The following is a 19,921-nucleotide window of genomic DNA, read 5'->3' on the forward strand; positions in this document are numbered from 1 at the left end:
CGATTGATGATGATGATGTATCTACCCCAGCGCTTATAACACTGCCTGGCACATAGTAAGTGCTTAATAAGTGCTACTGCTACTATTACTACGTGGGACAGGGACTGTGTCTGGCCTGGTGATCTGTCTTCTAGACTGTGAGCCCACTGTTGGGAAGGGACTGTATATGTTGCCAACTTGTACTTCCCAATCGCTTAGTACAGTGCTCTGCACACAGTAAGCGCTCAATAAATATGATTGATTATTATTATTACTGAGGTGGCCCTTTTGTTTTCCTGACTTTTTCCTGGTTTTACAGATAAGTCTTGGGTGGTCTTGCAAAGAGCGGCGCTCTCAGTGCAAGTGACAGTTAAGAAACCTCATTTTGTTTATTATTAGAAGATTGGAAGCTCTTTGGGAGCCGGGCCTTCTCCATTCCCCGTAAGCTCTTAGGTGCCTAATGGAGTGTGGAAAATACTGAGTGTGGAGGTTGGGCTTGTCTACCAAGCTTGCGCTCTCCCAGGAGTTCAGAGTGCTCAGGCAGAGAGGGAGCAAATGATATATCTGAGGCCATCCGGAGAGCCAGAGGTAAAGCCTGGAGGGTTTTTTTATGGTATTAAAGTGCTGACTATGTGCCAAGCGCGATACTCAGTACTAATCAGGTTGGACACAGTCCCTGTCCCACATGGGGCTCACAGTCTTAATCCCCATTTTACAGATGAGGTAATTGAGGCCCAGAGAAGTGACCAAGTTCACATAGCACACAAGTGGCGAAGCCAGGATTAGAACCCGGCTCCTTCTGCCCCCCCAGGCCCGGGCTGTATCCACAAGGCCGCTTCTGGTCTGGGATTGCCTGTCTGTGCTGATGCTTTTTTCCACCGCGTAGAGGCCAAGACTAGCCGGGCTCCCAGGAGAAGAGCCCGCCGGCCTCCGCTCTCCCCGGGCTACCGGCGATGAGCAGGTGACGGAGGAGGCCGGGACGGCCGCCGGCGGGAGCCATGGCCCAGGGCAACGTGGGGATCAACAGCGAGTACGGGGACTGGGGCTGGAGTGCCGATGCCGGGGAGCGGGCCCGGCTGCTGCAGAGTCCCAGCGTGGACACCGTCCCCAAGGCCGACGAGGAGGCGGCGGGGGCCCGCGGGGGCTCCACCTCCACCCTCGGGGCCATCTTCATCGTGGTGAACGCCTGCCTGGGCGCCGGCCTGCTCAACTTCCCCGCCGCCTTCAGCACCGCGGGAGGGGTGGCGGGCGGCATCGCGCTGCAGATCGTGAGTCGGGGGCCCGCTGGGAGACCGGGGCGGAGGGCAGGGCGAAGCGGGGGTCTCCTCGGCCCGTCCCAGCGCCCCTCTTGGCGCCCACCCTCCGCAGGGCATGCTGCTCTTCATCATCAGCGGCCTCGTCGTCCTGGCCTACTGCTCCCAGGCCAGCAACGAGCGCACCTACCAGGAGGTGGTGTGGGCCGTGTGCGGCCGGCTGAGCGGCGTGCTCTGCGAGGTCGCCATCGCCGTCTACACCTTCGGCACCTGCATCGCCTTCCTCATCATCATCGGGGACCAGCAGGACAAGAGTGAGGCCCCGGCGGGGAGCGCCGTGAAGCGGGAGGAGGGGAAGGGAGACGGGCGGGTTCCACCGGGCGGCGGGGATGCTGCCCACCGCGTCGCGCGGGAAGGAAGCGGGGCGGCGGGGGACCGGCCGACGCCTCCGCCCTCTCTCCCCCAAGTCATCGCCGCGCTGCTGAAGGAGCCGGAGGGGACGAGCCACTGGTACACGGAACGCAAGTTCACCATCACCCTCACTGCCGTGATCTTCATCCTGCCTCTGTCCATCCCCAGGGAAATCGGCTTCCAGAAATACGCCAGGTGTGGGAGCGCCGGGGTTGGGACCAGAGGGATTGGGGGGGAGCCGCGTGGCCTGGAGGAAAGCGCCCGGGCCTGCCGGTCGGAAGACCCGGCTTCTAATCCGGCTCTGTGGCCTTGGGCCAATCACTTGACTGGTCTGTGCCTCAGCTTCCTCCCCCATAAAACAGTGGTTCGATTCCCGTTCTCCCATCTGCACGTGGTTAATGCTCAACAGATAGCGGAGTTATTATCATCATCATCATCAATCGTATTTACTGAGCGCTTACTATGTGCAGAGCACTGTGCTAAGCACTTGGGAAGTCCAAATTGGCAACATATAGAGACAGTCCCTACCCAACAGTGGGCTCACGGTCTAGAAGGGGGAGACAGAGAACAAAACCAAACGTACTAACAAAATAAAATAAATAGAATAGATATGTACAAGTAAAATAAATAAATAAATAGAGTCATAAATATGTACAAATATATATACATATATACAGGTGCTGTGGGGAAGGGGAGGAGGTAAGATGGGGGGATGGAGAGGGGGACGAGAGGGGAATAATAATAATGGCATTTATTAAGTGCTTACTATGTGCAAAGCACTGTTCTAAGCACTGGAGAGGTTACAAGGTGATCAGGTTGTCCCACCGGGGGCTCACAGTCTTCATCCCCATTTTCCAGATGAGGTAACTGAGGCCCGGAGAAGTGAAGTGACTTGCCCAAAGTCACACAGCTGACAATTGGCAGAGCCGGGATTTGAACCCATGACCTGTGACTCCAAAGCCCGTGCCCCTTCCTCTGAGCCACGCTACTATCATTATTCATTATTATCATTATCTTTCGCTACTATTATTACTCGGGCACCCCTCCATGCAGCCCTGTTAGGGCGCACCTGGCTTTAAGGGCGCTCTCCCTCTTCTCCCTCCCAGGAGCTGAGCTAGAGGGAGGGTGGCAGGTGCGGTTTGCGGGGTCGGAACGGGTTGGGAAGCCTCCTCTTGGGGCTCCTCTTGGAAGCCCTCACTCCCTTTCGACCTTCTGGATTTTATACCCTAAAAACTCTCCTGTTCTCTCAGCCACTGGGCTCCTCAGTCACGAGATCCAAGAGCTTCGATCCCCTCCGCCCCTCCGAAGGTGGAAGTGACGGTCTTTGTTCTTAGGGCCCCTCCTAAGGGCCTCTGGGCTGGAACTTGAGGGACTTCATCGGGGGTTAAAGTTCTCTCCCGGGAATTAGCAGAGGAAACAGCCTCCCCTTTGATCTAGGGAATGAGGAGCAGGAAGGAAAGCAGCGAGGCTCAGTGGAAAGAGCCCAAGCTTGGGAATCAGAGGTCATGGATTCAAATCCCGGCTCCACCACTTGTCAGCTGCGTGACTGTGGGCAAGTCACTTCACTTCTCTGGGCCTCAGTTTACCTCATCTGTAAAATGGGGATGAAGACTGTGAGCCCTCCTCCCCCGTGGGACAACCTGATCACCTTGTAAGCTCCCCAGCGCTTAGAACAGTACTTTGCACATAGAGAAGCAGCGTGGCTCAGTGGAAAGAGCCCGGGCTTGGGAATCAGAGGTCATAGATTCAAATCCCAGCCCCGCCACTTGTCAGCTGTGTGACTGTGGGCAAGTCACTTCACTTCTCTGCGCCTCAGTTTACCTCATCTGTAAAATGGGGATTAAAACTGTGAGCCCCCCGTGGGACAACCTGATCACCTTGTAAGCTCCCCAGCGCTTAGAACAGTACTTTTCACATAGAGAAGCAGCGTGGCTCAGTGGAAAGAGCCCGGGCTTTGGAGTCAGAGGTCATGGGTTCGAATCCCGACTCCACCACATGTCTGCTGTGTGACTTAACTTCTCTGCGCCTCAGTTACCTCATCTGTAAAATGGGGCTTAAGACTGTGAGCCCCACGTGGGACAACTTGATCACCTTGTATCCCCCCGGTGCTTAGAACAGTGCTCTGCACATAGTAAGCGCTTAATAAATGCCATCATTATTATTATTATTATAAGCACTTAATAAATGCCATCATTATTATTATTATTATTATTAAAGCACCGGCATTCGCCATGCTCTCGTTGGAGCCAATCAGCTCCCCGTGACCCCTGCTCCATCCATAGCTGGTCATGCAGCTTACAGTGAGGGCTCAGGTCCGATTGGAGCTGGTCAACTTTCAGTGATTCCCCCACCCGCTCCATCCGGAGCACTGGCCCGGGAGTGGGAAGATCACGAATTCTCATCCTGGCTCCGCCATTTGTCTGCTGTGTGACCTTGGGCAAGTCACCTCACTGGGCCTCAGTCACCTCATCTGTTAAGTGGGGATTGAGACTGTGAGCCCACGTGGGACGGGGACCGGGTCCAACGCGATTTGCTTGTATCCACCCCCGTGCTTAGTAGAGTGCCTGGCACATAGTAAGCACTTAACAAATAGCGCAATTATTATTGTTATTATTATCCAGCTTTTAGACTGTGAGCCCACTGTTGGGTGGGGACTGTCTTTATATGTTACCAACTTGTACTTCCCAAGCGCTTAGTACAGTGCTCTGCACACAGTAAGCGCTCAATAAATACGATTGATTGATTGATTGATCCAGCTTACCATGAGGGCTGATGTCTGGTTGGAGCTGTCCTCTCCCCCTCCCCCCCGCCTTACCTCCTTCCCCTCCCCACAGCACCTGTATATATATATATATATTTTTTTAATATATATATATATTTTAATATATATATTTATATATATATTTATATATATATATTTATATATGTATATATGTTTGTATGTATTTATTACTCTATTTTATTTGTACATATTTATTCTATTTATTTTATTTTGCTAATATGTTTTGTTCTCTGTCTCCCCCTTCTAGACTGTGAGCCCACTGTTGGGTAGGGACCGTCTCTATATGTTGCCAACTTGGACTTCCCAAGCGCTTAGTCCAGTGCTCTGCACACAGTAAGCGCTCAATAAATACGATTGAATGAATTAATGAATCATCCCTGCTCCATCTGTAGCCAGTCACCTCACTTAGGGAGATTTCAGGTCTAGACTGCTTGTTACGGGCGGGGAATGTGTCTGTTGTTATATTGTACTCTCCCAAGTGCTTAGTACAGTGCTTTGCGCTCAGTAAATACAATTGAATGAATGGTCTGAGATGGTGGAAGGAGCTGCTTGGCCTCAGGTGATGTCCCTGAGAAGGAGCCCAGAGAGTGGGACCATAGGGCTGTGTGGGAGAGGACCGGAAGGCCCATCAATCAATCAATCAATCGTATTTATTGAGCGCTTACTGTGTGCAGAGCACTGTACTAAGCGCTTGGGAAGTACAAGTTGGCAACATATAGAGACAGTCCCTATCCAACAGTGGGCTCTCGCCCTCCCTCTCTCCCTCACCTCTCTCTTTCCTCCCTGACAGCGCCTTGAGTGTCCTCGGCACCTGGTACGTGACTGCCATTGTCATCATCAAGTACATCTGGCCGGACAAGGAGATGGTCCCCCAGGAAATCCCTACCAGGTAGGTGAGAAAGTCGGGGATGCTCAGAGTAAAATCCAGTTACAGGAGCCGGGGGTCAGAAGGACCTGCGTTCTAATCCCAGCTCTGCCACTCGTCTGCTGTGAGACCTCGGGCCAGTCACTTCCCTTCTCTGTGCCTCCGTCACCTCACCTGTAAAATGGGGATTAAGACAGTGAGCCCCATGTGGAACAGGGGCTCTGCACACAGTAAGTGCTCAATAAATACGAATGATTGATTGATTGACTGATTGACAGGGACTGTGCCCAATCCGATTCCCTAGTATCAATCAATCAATCAATCGTATTTATTGAGCGCTTACTGTGTGCAGAGCACTGTACTAAGCACTTGGGAAGTACAAGTTGGCGACATATAGAGACAGTCCCTACCCAACAGTGGGCTCACAGTCTAAAAAGTGGGCTCACAGTCACAGTGTCTACTCCAGCGCTTGTACAGTGTCTACCACATAAGTGCTTACCAGATACCACAATTATTATTATTTTCATTATTATTAAGTGACTGCAGATGAGGTGCTGGAGGGGCTGAGGCCTTGGGCTCTGTGCTAAATACGTCATTAGATGTAAGCCTGATGCAGCCTCTGTTTCCGCTCTTAAACTGAGGTCGGTAGTGGTCCCTGGCATGGCTCCCGCACCTTTCTGCCACCGACAGTCCACTCTGCTAAAATATCATGGGCTCTGAGGTAACCCCGGGACGAACGGAGACCCAGAGAGGACGAGGGACCTGCCCACCGTCACCCAGCAGACCAGGACTGATACTCTCTGCCCTCCTAGACCCACACACCCGGCTCAAGTGCCCACCCAATGCCAGGCTTCTAAGCGAGCTCCAAACAGGCCATTGTTGAATTTAATTCCCGTTGCTCCTGGGCTTGAACAAGACCAGATCTGCTGGGCTGTGAGGCGAGGCCTGGGAGTGGAACGAGGTTGCGGGTGGATGGGGGACGAGGAGAAGAAGATGTTTATAAAAGGGAGAGAGAGAGTGACGCTGGAAAGATTACAGAGACAAGAATGTCTGCTGCGAGAACTTGGGCCTGTCACAATTTCTCTATACCTCAGCTTCCTCGTCTGTAAAAATATCGAGTCTCCCTCGCCATTAGACAGCGAGCCCTATATGGCGTGAGGATTGTTTCCGACCTGATTATCTCGTTTCTGTCCCAGTATTCGGTACAGTGCTTGGCACATTCATTCATTCGTTCAGTCGTATTTATTGAGTGCTTCCTGTGTGCAGAGCACTGTCCTAAGCGCTTGGGAAGTACAAGTTGGCAGCCTATAGAGATGGTCCCTACCCAACAAGGGGCTCACAGTCTAGAATGGTGAGCCCTGAACAAGTCCCACAGTTAATATTATTGATTGATGTGAGTGTGTGCATGTCTGTGTTCTGCTTCACAGGCCTGCCTCCTGGATGGCCGTGTTCAATGCCATGCCAACCATCTGCTTTGGATTCCAGGTACGAGTCCCTAGGACGCTTAATCCGCTCTAACCCCTAGTCCTGTCCCTGCTGTCTCAGCCCTGCTGCTGGCTTCAGGCCACCCCCTCTCTCACCCGGGACCCGGGGGGATGCGAGAAAAGCAGCTTAATCTCAGTAGGGTTGGATCCCCCGATTCCCAACCCTGTTCCTCCGTCCGCATTCATCAGGGGGTCTAAGAGCTTTCTTTCCTCCCGTAAGGGGAGCGAGCTCTTTTAGGGGTGGCTAGTTGTTCCTGCGTTGCAGCCTGGTGGTCTCTTCTTCTGTCCCCGACCCCACTGTCCCCTGGCAGTGTCACGTGAGCAGCGTCCCCGTCTTCAACAGCATGCGGCGGCCGCAAGTGAAGACTTGGGGCGGGGTGGTGACGGCCGCCATGGTCATCGCGCTCTTTGTGTACTTGGGAACAGGTGAGGCCGTGCCGGTCGTGGAACCGGCATTGGGGTCCTTGGGATCCCCCCCCCCGACCACCCCCTAGTAAGGTTCTTCCAAATCTGGAAAAAGCTGAGTGGAACTCTGAACTAGCCCTCAGCCGGGGCCCCCAATCCCACCGCTAATCTCCTCACCGTACCTCGTTCTCGCCTGTCCCGCCATCGACCCCCGGCCCACGTCATCCCCCGGGCCTGGAATGCCCTCCCTCTGCCCATCCGCCAAGCTAGCTCTCTTCCTCCCTTCAAGGCCCTACTGAGAGCTCACCTCCTCCAGGAGGCCTTCCCAGACTGAGCCCCTTCCTTCCTCTCCCCCTCGTCCCCCTCTCCATCCCCCCCATCTTACCTCCTTCCCTTCCCCACAGCACCTGTATATATATATATATGTTTGTCCATATTTATTACTCTATTTATTTATTTTACTTGTACATATCTATTCTATTTATTTTATTTTGTTAGTATGTTTGGTTTTGTTCTCTGTCTCCCCCTTTTAGACTGTGAGCCCACTGTTGGGTAGGGACTGTCTCTATATGTTGCCAATTTGTACTTCCCAAGCGCTTAGTACAGTGCTCTGCACATAGTAAGTGCTCAATAAATGCGATTGATGATGATGATGATAGTATCTGTTGCTGGAAACAGCTGGAATTGCCTCCCTCCGAACCCCACCTACGCCCGTGCCCCCCATTCCCTCCTTCCAATAACATTTAAGACACCAAGCAGTGCTGTCCCTGGGGTCAGGCCTGCTTCGGGCCTACTTTTCTGCCTCCAACGGGACCAACAGGTTGTTTGGAAGAGCCCGGTGATGGCTCCAGCCCAAAGGTAGGGGTCATATTCCAAACACCTCTTTTCCCTCTAACATCTCTATCTTTTGCCTCTGATAACCCCGTTACAGTCGTCTCCTCTGACAATTTTTCCAGCATGCCGAAATTTTCAGCCAGCCCAGTTTCCTGGGTTGACGAATCCCATGTGTTTACTGCCCAATATAGAGAGGTATATCCAGTTTTTTGTTACTTGCTTTTTTTAAAAAATGGTATTTAAGTGCTTACTATGTGCCAAGCACTGTACTAAACACTAGGGAAAATATAAGCTAATCAGATTGGACACAGTCCACATGAGAAGCAGCGTGGCTCTGTGGAAAGAGCACGGGCTTTGGAGTCAGAGGTCATAGGTTCAAATCCCCCTCCACCACTGTGTGACTCTGAGCAAGTCACTTACTTCAGTTCCGTCATCTGTAAAATGGGGATTAAGACTGTGAGCCTCGTGGGGGACAACCTGATCACCTTGTAACCTCCCCAGCGCTTAGAACAGTGCTTTGCACATAGTAAGCACTTAACAAATGCCATTATTATTATTATCCCACATAGGGCTCACAGCTTTAATCCCCATTTTACGGGTGAAGTAACTGAGGCACAGAAAAGGTCACACGGCAGACAAACGGCGGAGCCAGGATTAGAACCCAAGTCCTTTGGCTATCAAGTCCCTATTATTTCCACTAGGCCACGCTGCTTCTCAGCAGTTCCAGTTTTCCAAGGATACAGGGGTGCATTCTACAGAACTAAACTTGAAGGGAAACTCACCCCGCCCTACTCCCCCAGCTCAAGACCGTTTCCTCCGACAGCAAGCTGTGCTGAACCTAGACAGATGCGCATCGTCGTGTTCTATCCAGAATGCAACGTGAAAACCCATAGGCCTGTGTGTATTTCAATCAATCAATCGTATTTATTGAGCGCTTACTGTGTGCAGAGCACTGTACTAAGCGCTTGGGAAGTACAAGTTGGCAACATATAGAGACAGTCCCTACCCAACAGTGGGCTCACAGTCTAAAAGGGACTTCAAGCTTCAACCGTGCCCTCTTTTACCGTTCAGTGATCGGTAAACAACCATCCTGTATTTACCACGTCCACCCCCTTGATTTGGAAAACTTCAAGTCATTCATTAAATCGCATTTAGGGAGCGCTTACTGTGTGCAGAGCACTGTATTAAGCGCTTGGAAAGTACAGTTTGGCAACATGTAGAGACAGTCCCTACCCAACAACAGGCTCAAAGTCTAGAGACACAGAGTAAGTGCTCAATAGATACCACTGATTTTTGAGTGATTTTTGACTCTGATTCTGAAACGGCTCTGAGCCCCTCCCAAGAGCCCCCGTAAATTAGCAGACCTTGTCATTCCAAAGAACGCCAGCCCACTCAGTCTGTCCTCGTATCGATTGATTGATGCATCTCCATCATTCATTCATTCATTCAATCGTATTTATTGAGCGCTTACTGTGTGCAGAGCACTGTACTAAGCGCTTGGGAAGTACAAGTCGGCAACACCTAGAGACGGTCCCTACCCAACAGCGGGCTCACAGTCTAGGAAGGGGAGATAGACAACAAAACAAAACATATTAACAAAATAAAATAAATAGAATAAATATGTACAAATAAAATAGAGTAATAAATACACACAAACATATATACAGGTGCTGGGGGGAGGGGGAGATGCATAAGGACATAACCTGCAGAAATAATTAAATGATAGAGTAGGGCACTGGAGGATGCCAACATTTTATTCTCTACTTCAAAGATTACCTATATGAACCCAAATTTACTTACGTTCTTTTTTAAAAATTCCTAATTTTAGTACTTTGGAAATCCTGCAGTTCACATGTTTTTTCCAACAGCCAAAAGGTACAGGACACTGATTTAGAGTTACAGCTAATTAAGTCAACTCGCTTTGAGTCCCATAATCGCCTTTAAAACCCATCTCGGGAGCCCTCATTTCAGCCCCTTCCAAAGTGGTTGAACACTCACTTTAATATAATTGCCCGAATCTGGTTCAAACTGGGCTACGCAGAGATTAAGGACATCTTCATGACGGTCTTGACTAAACACTGCCTGAAACACAACAGACACAGAGTCACACAAGATCCTACCTGAAACACAACAAAGTCACGCAAGATCCAACTTAAATGTTTAATAATAATAATACTGGCATTTGTTAAGCGTTGACTATGTGCAGAACACCGTTCTAAGCGCTGGAAAATGTGGAGAATGCGGGCATCGATCCCGCTACCTCTCACGTGCTAAGTGAGCGCCCTATTTGAGCCAACAGACCTATGGACACCCCAATTTTCTAAAAACGGCAGCAAGGCTGACCATGCTTTCCGGGAATTTGGGCCTGCCAATCTCTCCCCGTACTACCCATTTGAGAGAGGTGGCAGAGAGGAGAGAGAGGAGAGAGATGACCATCTTCTGGTCATCCCTCCCCAGAAGCCTCAGACTTAAGACAGGTTTCTCTGCCTGTGATCTGGGCTTTAAGTGAGCCTTCTCCATGAGACTGTAAGCTCCTCCAGGGCAGGGATAGTGTCTACCCACTCTATTGTACTTGCCCAAGCGCTAGAACAGTTCTCTGCACACACTGAATACTTAATAAATGCCACTGATTGATTCCCACCCTGGCTCCTCCCTCCCCCGAACAGGTCTGACCATTGAGCTGTCCTTCCCTCGCAGGCATCTGTGGCTTCCTCACCTTTGGGGTGAGCGTGGACCCAGACGTGCTCCTCTCCTACCCCTCGGATGACCTGCCGGTCGCCATCGCCCGGGCCTTCATCATCCTCAGCGTGCTGACGTCCTATCCTATCCTGCATTTCTGTGGCCGGTGAGTCCCTGGGCCGGGGGAGCAGGGCTGGCAGTGGGCGGAGAAGTCCCCTGGCCCCTAAGTTGTCCAGAGCCCTAGCTAGGACAACTAGGATATGGCCGGCAGGCGGATGACCCAATGAGCGCTTCAGCAGGACAGCGGGGGGCAGCCCCTGGGGAAACTGAGGCCCACGCGTCCCCTTTCCCAGCCCAGGGCTCTGTCTCCGGGGAGCCGCTCTCCCCTCAGCCCTCCGGGACGCCCTGTAACCAGCCACCTCATTCATTCATTCAATCGTATTTATTGAGCACTTACTGTGTGCAGAGCACTGTACTAAGCACTTGGGAAGTACACGTTGGCAACATATAGAGGTGGTCCCTACCCAACAGTGGGCTCACAGTCTAGAAGAGTGGGCTCACAGTCACACCTCGTGACTGGTACCTAGGGACCAAAGGAGCCAAGGGGCAGGGTGGCCTAATGGCTAGAGCACGGGCCTGGGTTTCTAAGCCTGGCTCTGCCATTTGTCTGCCGTGTGACCTTAGGCAAGTCACTTCACTTCTCTGGGCCTCCGTTCCCTCATCTGTCAAATGGGAATTAAGACTGTGAGCCCCAACCTGGGACCGGGAATGTGTCCAACCCGATTTGCTCATATCCACTCCAGGGCTTAGTGCAGTGTCTGGCACACAGTAAGCACTTAACAAATACCACTGTTAGTATTATTATTATTGTTATTAATGAACCCCTCAGCTCGGGGAGGGCGGGTCCGGTGGGTTGTTCGGTCGGCCCCTGCCCCAGGGGCGGGGCAGCCTTTAGCGGTCAGCATGTCATGCAGCGTGGCTCAGTGGAAAGAGCCTGGGCTTGGGAGTCAGAGGTCATGGGTTCTAATCCTGGCTCTGCCACTTGTCAACTGGGTGACTTTGGGCAAGTCACTTAACTTCTCTGTGCCTTAAGACTGTGAGCCCCACGTGGGACAACCTGATCACCTTGTATCCTCCCCAGCGCTTAGAACAGTGCTTTGCACATAGTAAGCGCTTAACAAATGCCATTATTATTATTATTATTATTATTATTATTATTATTACTATGCCCTGTAGGGCGGTGCTGGAGGGGCTCTGGCTGCGCTACAAGGGGGAGGCGCTGGAGGAGGACGTGGTGCGGGAGAGACGGCGTCGGCTGCTACAGACGGCCACTTGGTTCCTGCTGACGCTGCTCCTGGCCCTCTTCATCCCGGACATCGGGAAGGTCATCTCCATCATCGGGGGCCTGGCCGCCTGCTTCATCTTCGTCTTCCCAGGTACCGCCATTCCAGACTCCCACCTCCTTGCGCTTCACCCTGAGGGGTGGGAGTGGAGGACGGGGGGACACCCTCACACCCCACAGGGCCTCCCTTACCTCGGCCTGGACAGCCCTGGCTATGGCTTAACGGTGTGAGGAGGGGAAGAGGATGTCGGGAATGCCGAGGCCCAGGGGAGGTGCCGGGGTTGGAACGGCCTTGGAGGAGTCTGCCTCCGACTTGTCCGTCCTGCACATTTCCAGTGGAGCTGGAAGGACATCCAGATCTGGAACCAGCCCACTAGAAGTCCTGGGAGAAGAGTCATCCTTATGGTCCCCCAGTAGGCAGGGATAAGGAAGGAAAGGAGCTAGTTACTGCCCTGGAGATGCCGCTGTGCCTCCTTCAGAGTCTTGATGGACTCTGGGGGAGGAATCCAAGTTGCCCAGAGGATCTACCAACTCCATTGTACTCTCCCAAGTGCTTAGTATAGTGCCCTGCACACAGTAAGCACTCAATAAATACCATTGATTGATTGATTGATTGATCTAGGACTGCCACTGTAACTGACTCGGATAATCCCCTGGCTGGAAGCCACATGGTCTAATGGAAAGAGCCCGGGGCTGGGCAACAGAGGACCGGGCTTCTAATCCCAGGTCTACTGCTTGCCTTCTGTATGACCTTGGACGAGTCACTAAACTTGTCCTCATCTGTAAAATGGGGATTAAATACCCGTTCTCCCTCCCTCTTGGACTGTGAGACAGGGTCTGTGTCTGCTGTGATGATCTTGTGTCTACTCCAGCAGTTAGTATGGTGCTTGGCATAGAGTAAGCGCTTACCAAATACCAAGATTATGATCATCCAACCAACCAATGGTATTTATGCTGTGCTTCCTGTAGGCCAAACACTGTCTTTAGCACTTGGGAGAGTATCAGTTGTATCAGTGCTTTGCACATAGTAAGCGCTTAACAAATGCCATTAGTATTATTATTATTATTATTTATTGAGCATTTTGTGCGGAGCACTGTATTAAGCGCTTGAGAGAGTACAGTATAACGGAGTTGGTAGACATGTTCCCTACCCACAACGAGCTTACAATCTAGAGCATAGTACAATAGAATTGGTAGTCACAATCCCTGACCTCCAGGCGTTCACAGTCTAGTGGGGGAAGTAAACATTAAAATAAATTACAGATAGGGGAAGCAGCAGACTGAAAGGGGATGGGTGGAACGAGTGTCGGAGTGCTCAAGGTGTACAGACCCAAGGGCATTGAAGCAGCATGGCATAGTGGATAGAGCGCGGGCCTGGGAATCATAAGGTCATGGATTCTAATCCCCTTTCCGCCAGGTATCTGCTGTTTGTGACCTTGGTTAAGTCACTTCAGTGCGTCTCCATTTCCTCACCTGCAGAATGAGCATAAAATATATATTCTCCCTTCCTCTAAGACTGTAAGCCCCATGGAGGACATTGTCTTGAACCTACCCCAGGGCTTGGCACACAGTAAACACTTAATACCATCGTCATCGTGCTGAGTATTCGGCTAGCTAATAGAAATGGCTTCATTCCCTCTAGGATTGTGCCTCATCCAAGCCAAACTGTCTGAAATAGAAGAAGTAAAACCAACCAGGTAAATGTCAGCCCTGTCCCCAGGATCATCTTTAAGATGAATCCAGATTCCATTTATCCCCAAGACCCACTTATTCCTTCCTTTTTCCTCATCTCTTCCTCTCTCTCTCTCTCGCTCTCCCTCTCTTTTTCCTTCCCTTCTTCCTCGCCCTCTCCCTCCCTCCCCCCCCTCTCTCTTTCTCTTGCCCTCTTTCTCTTCCCCACTGTCCCCCAGGGTCAGGGACCATTTCTTGCTCTTCCTCTGTACCTCCCTCCTTCCCTTCCTCTTTCCCCACTGCCCAGTGGTCGCTCCTTCAGTAGACTGACTTTCTTTCCTCTCTCCCCACAGCTGGTGGCTGCTTGTCAGTTACGGCGTGCTCATGGTCACCTTGGGGGCCTTCATCTTTGGCCAGACCACAGCCAATGCCATCTTTGTGGACCTCATGGCCTGACCTCATTTGGCCAGGATGACCCTCAGCCTTCTCCTTCAGGCCTCGAGGGAGTAGATTTCCCCACCCCCACCCTCTCCCAGCGGCCGCTCCCCCGCCCCCCGTTGATGTCCGTGAGATGCCTGTGCGGGAAAAGGGAAGCATCCCCACCCCGAGGCTGAATTGTCAGAAATCCGTTTCATCCAAAGTTCAACCGTGTGCAATTTTCCCAAGAGGACTTCAGTCGGAGTTGGCCACTAGCCCAGAGAGAGGACCTGGCCTCTCTCTTTCTGGAAGCTAAACCCCATTTCTCTTTCCTTTTTGTGGAGGAGGCGCCCTGAAGGTAGGTTCCTATTTGGCCTCAAGGAGAAGACTTTCCTTGAGAGGAGCCTCTCTTTGTGCAGAAGTCAGTCCCAGAAGTGAGCTCAGCCTGGGCTGCCGGTCTGGTTGCCTGTTCTCCTCAGGAGGAAGGGAAATGGTGATGAAGTTTCAGCCTTTAATCATTTGGGGCTTCTGGCGGGATCGTATGGTGGGAGAAGAGAAGTCTTGCAGGTGGAATCCCAGGGCTCCATCGGAAATGAAGGCCTTCGGGTTCCCAAGCCAAGCAGTGAGCTCCGACCCACCCAGGAAGAACGTGCCGGGTCTTCTCTACCGAGCTCCGGCCACCTCAGCAACTTCCCGCTCATCACCGTGGGCCACACCTGTGTCCGAAGAGAGACAAGTCCTCCTGCTGACTTTGTGAGTTCCCGTGGCGGCTGCGGACCTCATCCTCACTTTCTGACACTAATTTGGTCGGCGCGTTATCCCGTCACCTTCAGAATCTGACGGGTGGAGACTGTCGGGGCCAGAGACGGCAGTTGCCGAGCCGACCGTGGCTCGCCGAATTAGAGTCAACCCTCAGAAGCCAGAGCGCGACAGAGGCGGGGCCCGGTAGTGCTGGTTCCCGTCGGCGAGGTTGGCCGACCCCCAAAATCAACAACTTCTAATGTTTACAGTGGTTGCCTGGTCTTCCTCTCCCAGGGAAAAAGGGCAACCAACTTCGGTGCTGGGTGTCCGCCCGTGACCTCCTTTATCGTCCTTTTTCCCCCTTTCGAGCCTAAGCCGGCTGTTCCTAAAGGGAGTTCTAGGAGAGGGTAAGTGGGGAGAGGCTGAAGAGAAGGGAAGGCTCAGGGGTGTAGATCTTATTGCACTGTGGGGCTTCCGGTCATTTCCACCAGGCCTTCCCTAGGCATCCACTGGTAGTTGGTAGCAGTAGCACCCTAAACTGGGGAAGGCCAAAATCATGAAGGGCAGAGCCAAATGAAGAAGACCCCAGGCCTTTCCTCCCTGGGAGATGTCCTCCTTGCCCCTGACATCTTGTCCTCAGTATGTGGAACCCCGCCCTCCTCCTCAGCAGTAGGATTTGTTTCTGGGACTCTCGCCCCTATTTCCTTGGGATCCGTCCTTCTTTTGCCTGGGGGAAGGGGCAGTAGTTGACCTCTCAAGGGTCAGGCCCGTTTTCATCTTCTTGGCAGGCAGCGGCTATCCTGAAAGAACGTTGAGCCTTGTCTCCCGTCCCTAACCTGCTAATGTATTGTCAGTCACGTCAGAGACTACGGTGCAGGGAGAGAGCAGGGGAAGACTCAGGTTTGGGGCAGGTCTCCCCACCTTCCTCCTCCCTTCACTCCCACAGTCTTTAAAAGTTGAACAAGTGCACAGACTTAGGATGAACCCTCTCTGGCCTTCAGGTCTCAGCTGACCTCACTCGCATTAGACAATCGCAGACAGCCCCATCACCCGCTGCTTCCGCTGATCCAGTGACTCTGGGCCAAGGCAGTGGGACAGCTGAGCGTCCCTCTGGCCCACCCACTGCCCAAGAGCCAGACACTCCAACAGCAATCACCTTCCTACCCCCTGCTCCGGAGAGCCCAGGGAGAGCAGCAGGATAGGAGCCCAAGAGGCCAGCTTGATGCCTCAGAAAGGTGAATCTTGCTAGGCTGTGGTGTGGAGGCCATCCTGAACCATCAGGAAGTCAGGCCAAACTTCTCTTCACATCACTCTGGAAGTTGCCCTGCTAGCTCCTAGCCCACAAGGTGACAGGCGACTTCCTGTGTGGCTCATCTCACGTCCCATCGATTGCCCCCCCCACCCCCCCCCCCACCCCCCGCCACTGGGCTACAGACAGCTCGGGTTGGGCTAGCACTGCCAAGGGACGGGGGCTGGACCGTAGTGGGAGTTGGGTGGGATCTGGATTTCTGGCTCTGGTGGAGCAACCAGGACTGCTCGTGATCCAAATCAAATGTCCCGTCATAGGTTAAATGCAGGGCCGGCCTCTCCCTTGGAGTAAAGCTCAGAGGGGCCTTGAGTCCTGTTGGACTGCCTGCTGGGTGGGCAGTCTGGCTTTTGGGGGACTGAATTACATCTCTTCTGAATGGTTCAAAGGAAGGGCCGGATCCGTGAAATCCCTGGTCCCTTGGACTTGAATTCAGGATCTCTGTTCCCCTTCTCCTGGGTTGCCCCTCTCAACCACCCCCTTCCTCCTCTGCCAAGACTAGCTGACTGGTGGCTGTCTGTCCATTCTTTCTGTGAAGTTCCAGTTCGTCCCTGCCCATTTCCTCTCACGGCCCCTTCGACTGAGTCAGGCCCCGACATACAGCAAGGCTTGGCGGCACAGGCAAAGTAGGGCTTGGGGCTCGAAGCCTTTGGTATCTGTAGCTCTAGGGACGAGGAGGGCCGTTTGGCCGACAAGGAGGTTGAACCGATTCCCCTCAGGGCTGCCTGTTTCTGGGAGGGAGGAGACGGTTGGGGCGGAGTAAAGGAGGAGCCTAGAGGAGCAGCTGTCGTTACCCAAGATCCTTGTTTTATGTCTCAGGATGGGCCCTCTGGTTGGTGGTTTTTAATGTCTTTTCTACCTGCGAACACTTTCCACAGTGTCAGCACGTAATAAAAGGGAACTTGTGCTGCTACCCCAGCCTGAGCCTTCCGCTTTCTGATTTTGCTGCTGCTGTTGAGGGCTGGTTAGCAGGGCCGAGGCCTTGGCCTGGGGAGCCGGGTGAACAGGAGGAATCTGGGACATTCTGGTTGTCCTCTACAGGTGTTTCACTGGGCAGAGAATCTCACAAGATGCTAGGGTGCTGGGCTGAGAAGAACAGGCAGGGAAAGAGGCACTCGGGGAACGGAGCAGGACAGAGCCAACGTGCTGGCTCTGATAGATCAAACTGTGACTTTTAGACTGTGAGCCCACTGTTGGGTAGGGACTGTCTCTATATGTTGCCAATTTGTACTTCCCAAGCACTTAGTACAGTGCTCTGCACACAGTAAGCGCTCAATAAATACGATTGATGATGATGATGATGATTAGAACCCAGATCCTTCCGACACCCAGGTGCTTTTCACTAGGCCACGCTGCTTCTCCCAGCCAATTCTACTTCTCCTCCCCACCGTGGGTCTGTTCACTTCCTATCAAGGAACCACGCTTGGGAGTCAGAGGCTGTGGATTCTAATCCCGACTCAATCAATCAATCAATTGTATTTATTGAGCATTTACTGTGTGCAGAGCACTGTACTAAGCGCTTGGGAAGTACAAGTTGGCAACATATAGAGACAGTCCCTACCCAACAGTGGGCTCACAGTCTAAACGCAGGAGACAGAGAACAAAACCAAACATACTAACAAAATAAAATAAATAGAATAGATATGTACAAGTAAAATAAATAGAGTAATAAGTATGTACAAACATGTATACATATATACAGGTGCTGTGGGGAAGGGAAGGAGGTAAGATGGGGGGGATGGAGAGGGGGACGAGGGGAAGAGGAAGGAAGGGGCTCAGTCTGGGAAGGCCTCCTGGAGGAGGTGAGCTCTCAGTAGGGCCTTGAAGGGAGGAAGAGAGCTAGCTTGGCAGAGGGGCAGAGGGAGGGCATTCCAGGCCTGGGGGATTATGTGGGCCGGGGGTCGATGGCGGGACAGGCGAGAGCAAGGTACGGTGAGGAGATTAGCGGCGGAGGAGCGGAGGGTGCGGGCTGGGCTGGACAAGGAGAGAAGGGAGGTGAGGTAGGAGGGGGCGAGGGGATGGACAGCCTTGAAGCCCAGGGTGAGGAGTTTCTGCCTGATGCGCAGATTGATTGGTAGCCACTGGAGATTATTGATGCCATCCAGGTGCCATTGAAGTGACGGTGGCTGTGCGCCTCCCTCCAAAGCACGGCTCTCGCATCGCCCTCTGGCCCTTCTCACCCCCAGTGTTTCCCAGCCTTCATCTCACTCAACCTCTCTCCTCACACTCCATTCATTCATTCAATCGTATTTATTGAGCGCTTACTGTGTGCAGAGCACTGGACTAAGCGCCTGGGAATCACAAGTCGGCAACATCTAGAGACGGTCCCTACCCAACAGCGGGCTCACAGTCGGAGACAGACAACAGAACAAAACATATTAACAAAATAAGTAGAATAAATATGTACAAGTAAAATAAATAAAGTAATAAATGTGTGCAAACACATATACAGGTGCTGTGGGGTGGGGGAGGAGGGGGAGAGGAAGGAGGGAGCTCAGCGTGGGAAGGCCTCCTGGAGGAGGCGAGCTCTCCAGCCTCAGGAAGCGGGCAAGTGAGCAGGTGAAGAATCTGAGGCTCAAAACCAGAAGATGAAGGGCCCGTTTTCACCTAACGTGATAATGGTAGAGCTGAGGTAAAACTCAAGCCTATTTTACCTGCTTGTCTTAGCACTGTCTCTCTCTCTCTCTCCCTCTCAGCTTTTATGGCTGTAAGTCAAAGGGAGTCCTTCATTACCAAATAATGATAATAATTAATAATAATTATGGTATTTGTTAAGCGCTTAACTATGTGCCAGGCATTGTACTAAGCGCTGGGGTGGATACGAGCAGATCGGGTTGGACACAGTCCCGGTCCCACGTGGGGTCAGTCTCAATCCCTGTTTTGCAGATGAGGCCCAGAGAAGTGAAGTAACTTGCCCAAGGTCACACAGCAGACAAGAGGCAGAGCGGGGATTAGAACCCAGGACCTTCTGACTCCAGACCCGTGCTCTAGCCACCAGGCCATGCTGCTTCTAGCACTAGACAGAATGGTCTGCAGGGCAAAGAGAAGTGTTCAACAGTTCAACAGTGAAGGCACAGAAAGATTCCTTTGGGGTGTGAAACCGGGTGGGAGGGGTAGGAAAAGAATATTTGGGGAGATGGGCGCTTTTTTAAAAATGGTATTTAAGCACTTACTGTGGGCCAGGCACTGAATTAAGCACTAGGGTAGATACATGTTAGGAGGTTGGACACAGTCCATGTCCCACGTGCGACTCACAGTCTAAGAAGGCGGGAGAACAGATATTGAATCTCCGTTTTGCAGATGAGGACGCTCAGGTGGAGAGACGTTATGTGACTTGCCAAAGATCACACAGCAGACACATGGTGGAGCCAGCATTAGAACCCAGATCCTCCTGGTTCCCCAGTCCGTGCTCTATCCATTAGGCCGTGTTGCTTCTAGAATGAACATGCCTGTGTTTCCTAAGTAAAGACCCGTACTCCAAACTGTAAGCTCATTGCGGGCAGGGAATGTGTCTTTTTATTGTCCTATCGTACTCTCCCAAGTACTTAGTACAGTGCTCTGCACACAGTTAGTGCTCAGTAAATATAATTGACCAAGCCCGAGGCTGCTGTAATCATCATCATCATCATCATCAATCGTATTTATTGAGCGCTTACTGTGTGCAGAGCACTGTACTAAGCGCTTGGGAAGTACAAATTGGCAACATATAGAGACAGTCCCTACCCAACAGTGGACTCACAGTCTAAAAGGGG

General features: G+C 52.1%; 1 protein-coding gene across 1 annotated transcript; it reads left to right on the top strand.

Annotated features, from left to right (window-relative positions):
- The first annotated feature begins 761 nt into the window (after positions 1-761).
- Positions 762-16,264, top strand: SLC38A7 (solute carrier family 38 member 7). The gene is made up of 10 exons (XM_038754070.1): positions 762-1,247; positions 1,348-1,546; positions 1,700-1,838; positions 5,216-5,314; positions 6,718-6,775; positions 7,086-7,200; positions 10,711-10,858; positions 11,929-12,128; positions 13,677-13,731; positions 14,059-16,264. The coding sequence occupies exons 1-10, from the start codon at positions 978-980 to the stop codon at positions 14,159-14,161; spliced, it is 1,386 nt and encodes a 461-aa protein (XP_038609998.1). The 5' UTR covers positions 762-977; the 3' UTR covers positions 14,162-16,264.
- Positions 16,265-19,921: the final 3,657 nt, after the last annotated feature.

This window comes from Tachyglossus aculeatus, chromosome 11, assembly GCF_015852505.1.
Source record: "Tachyglossus aculeatus isolate mTacAcu1 chromosome 11, mTacAcu1.pri, whole genome shotgun sequence".
Taxonomy (NCBI): Eukaryota; Metazoa; Chordata; class Mammalia; order Monotremata; family Tachyglossidae; genus Tachyglossus; species Tachyglossus aculeatus.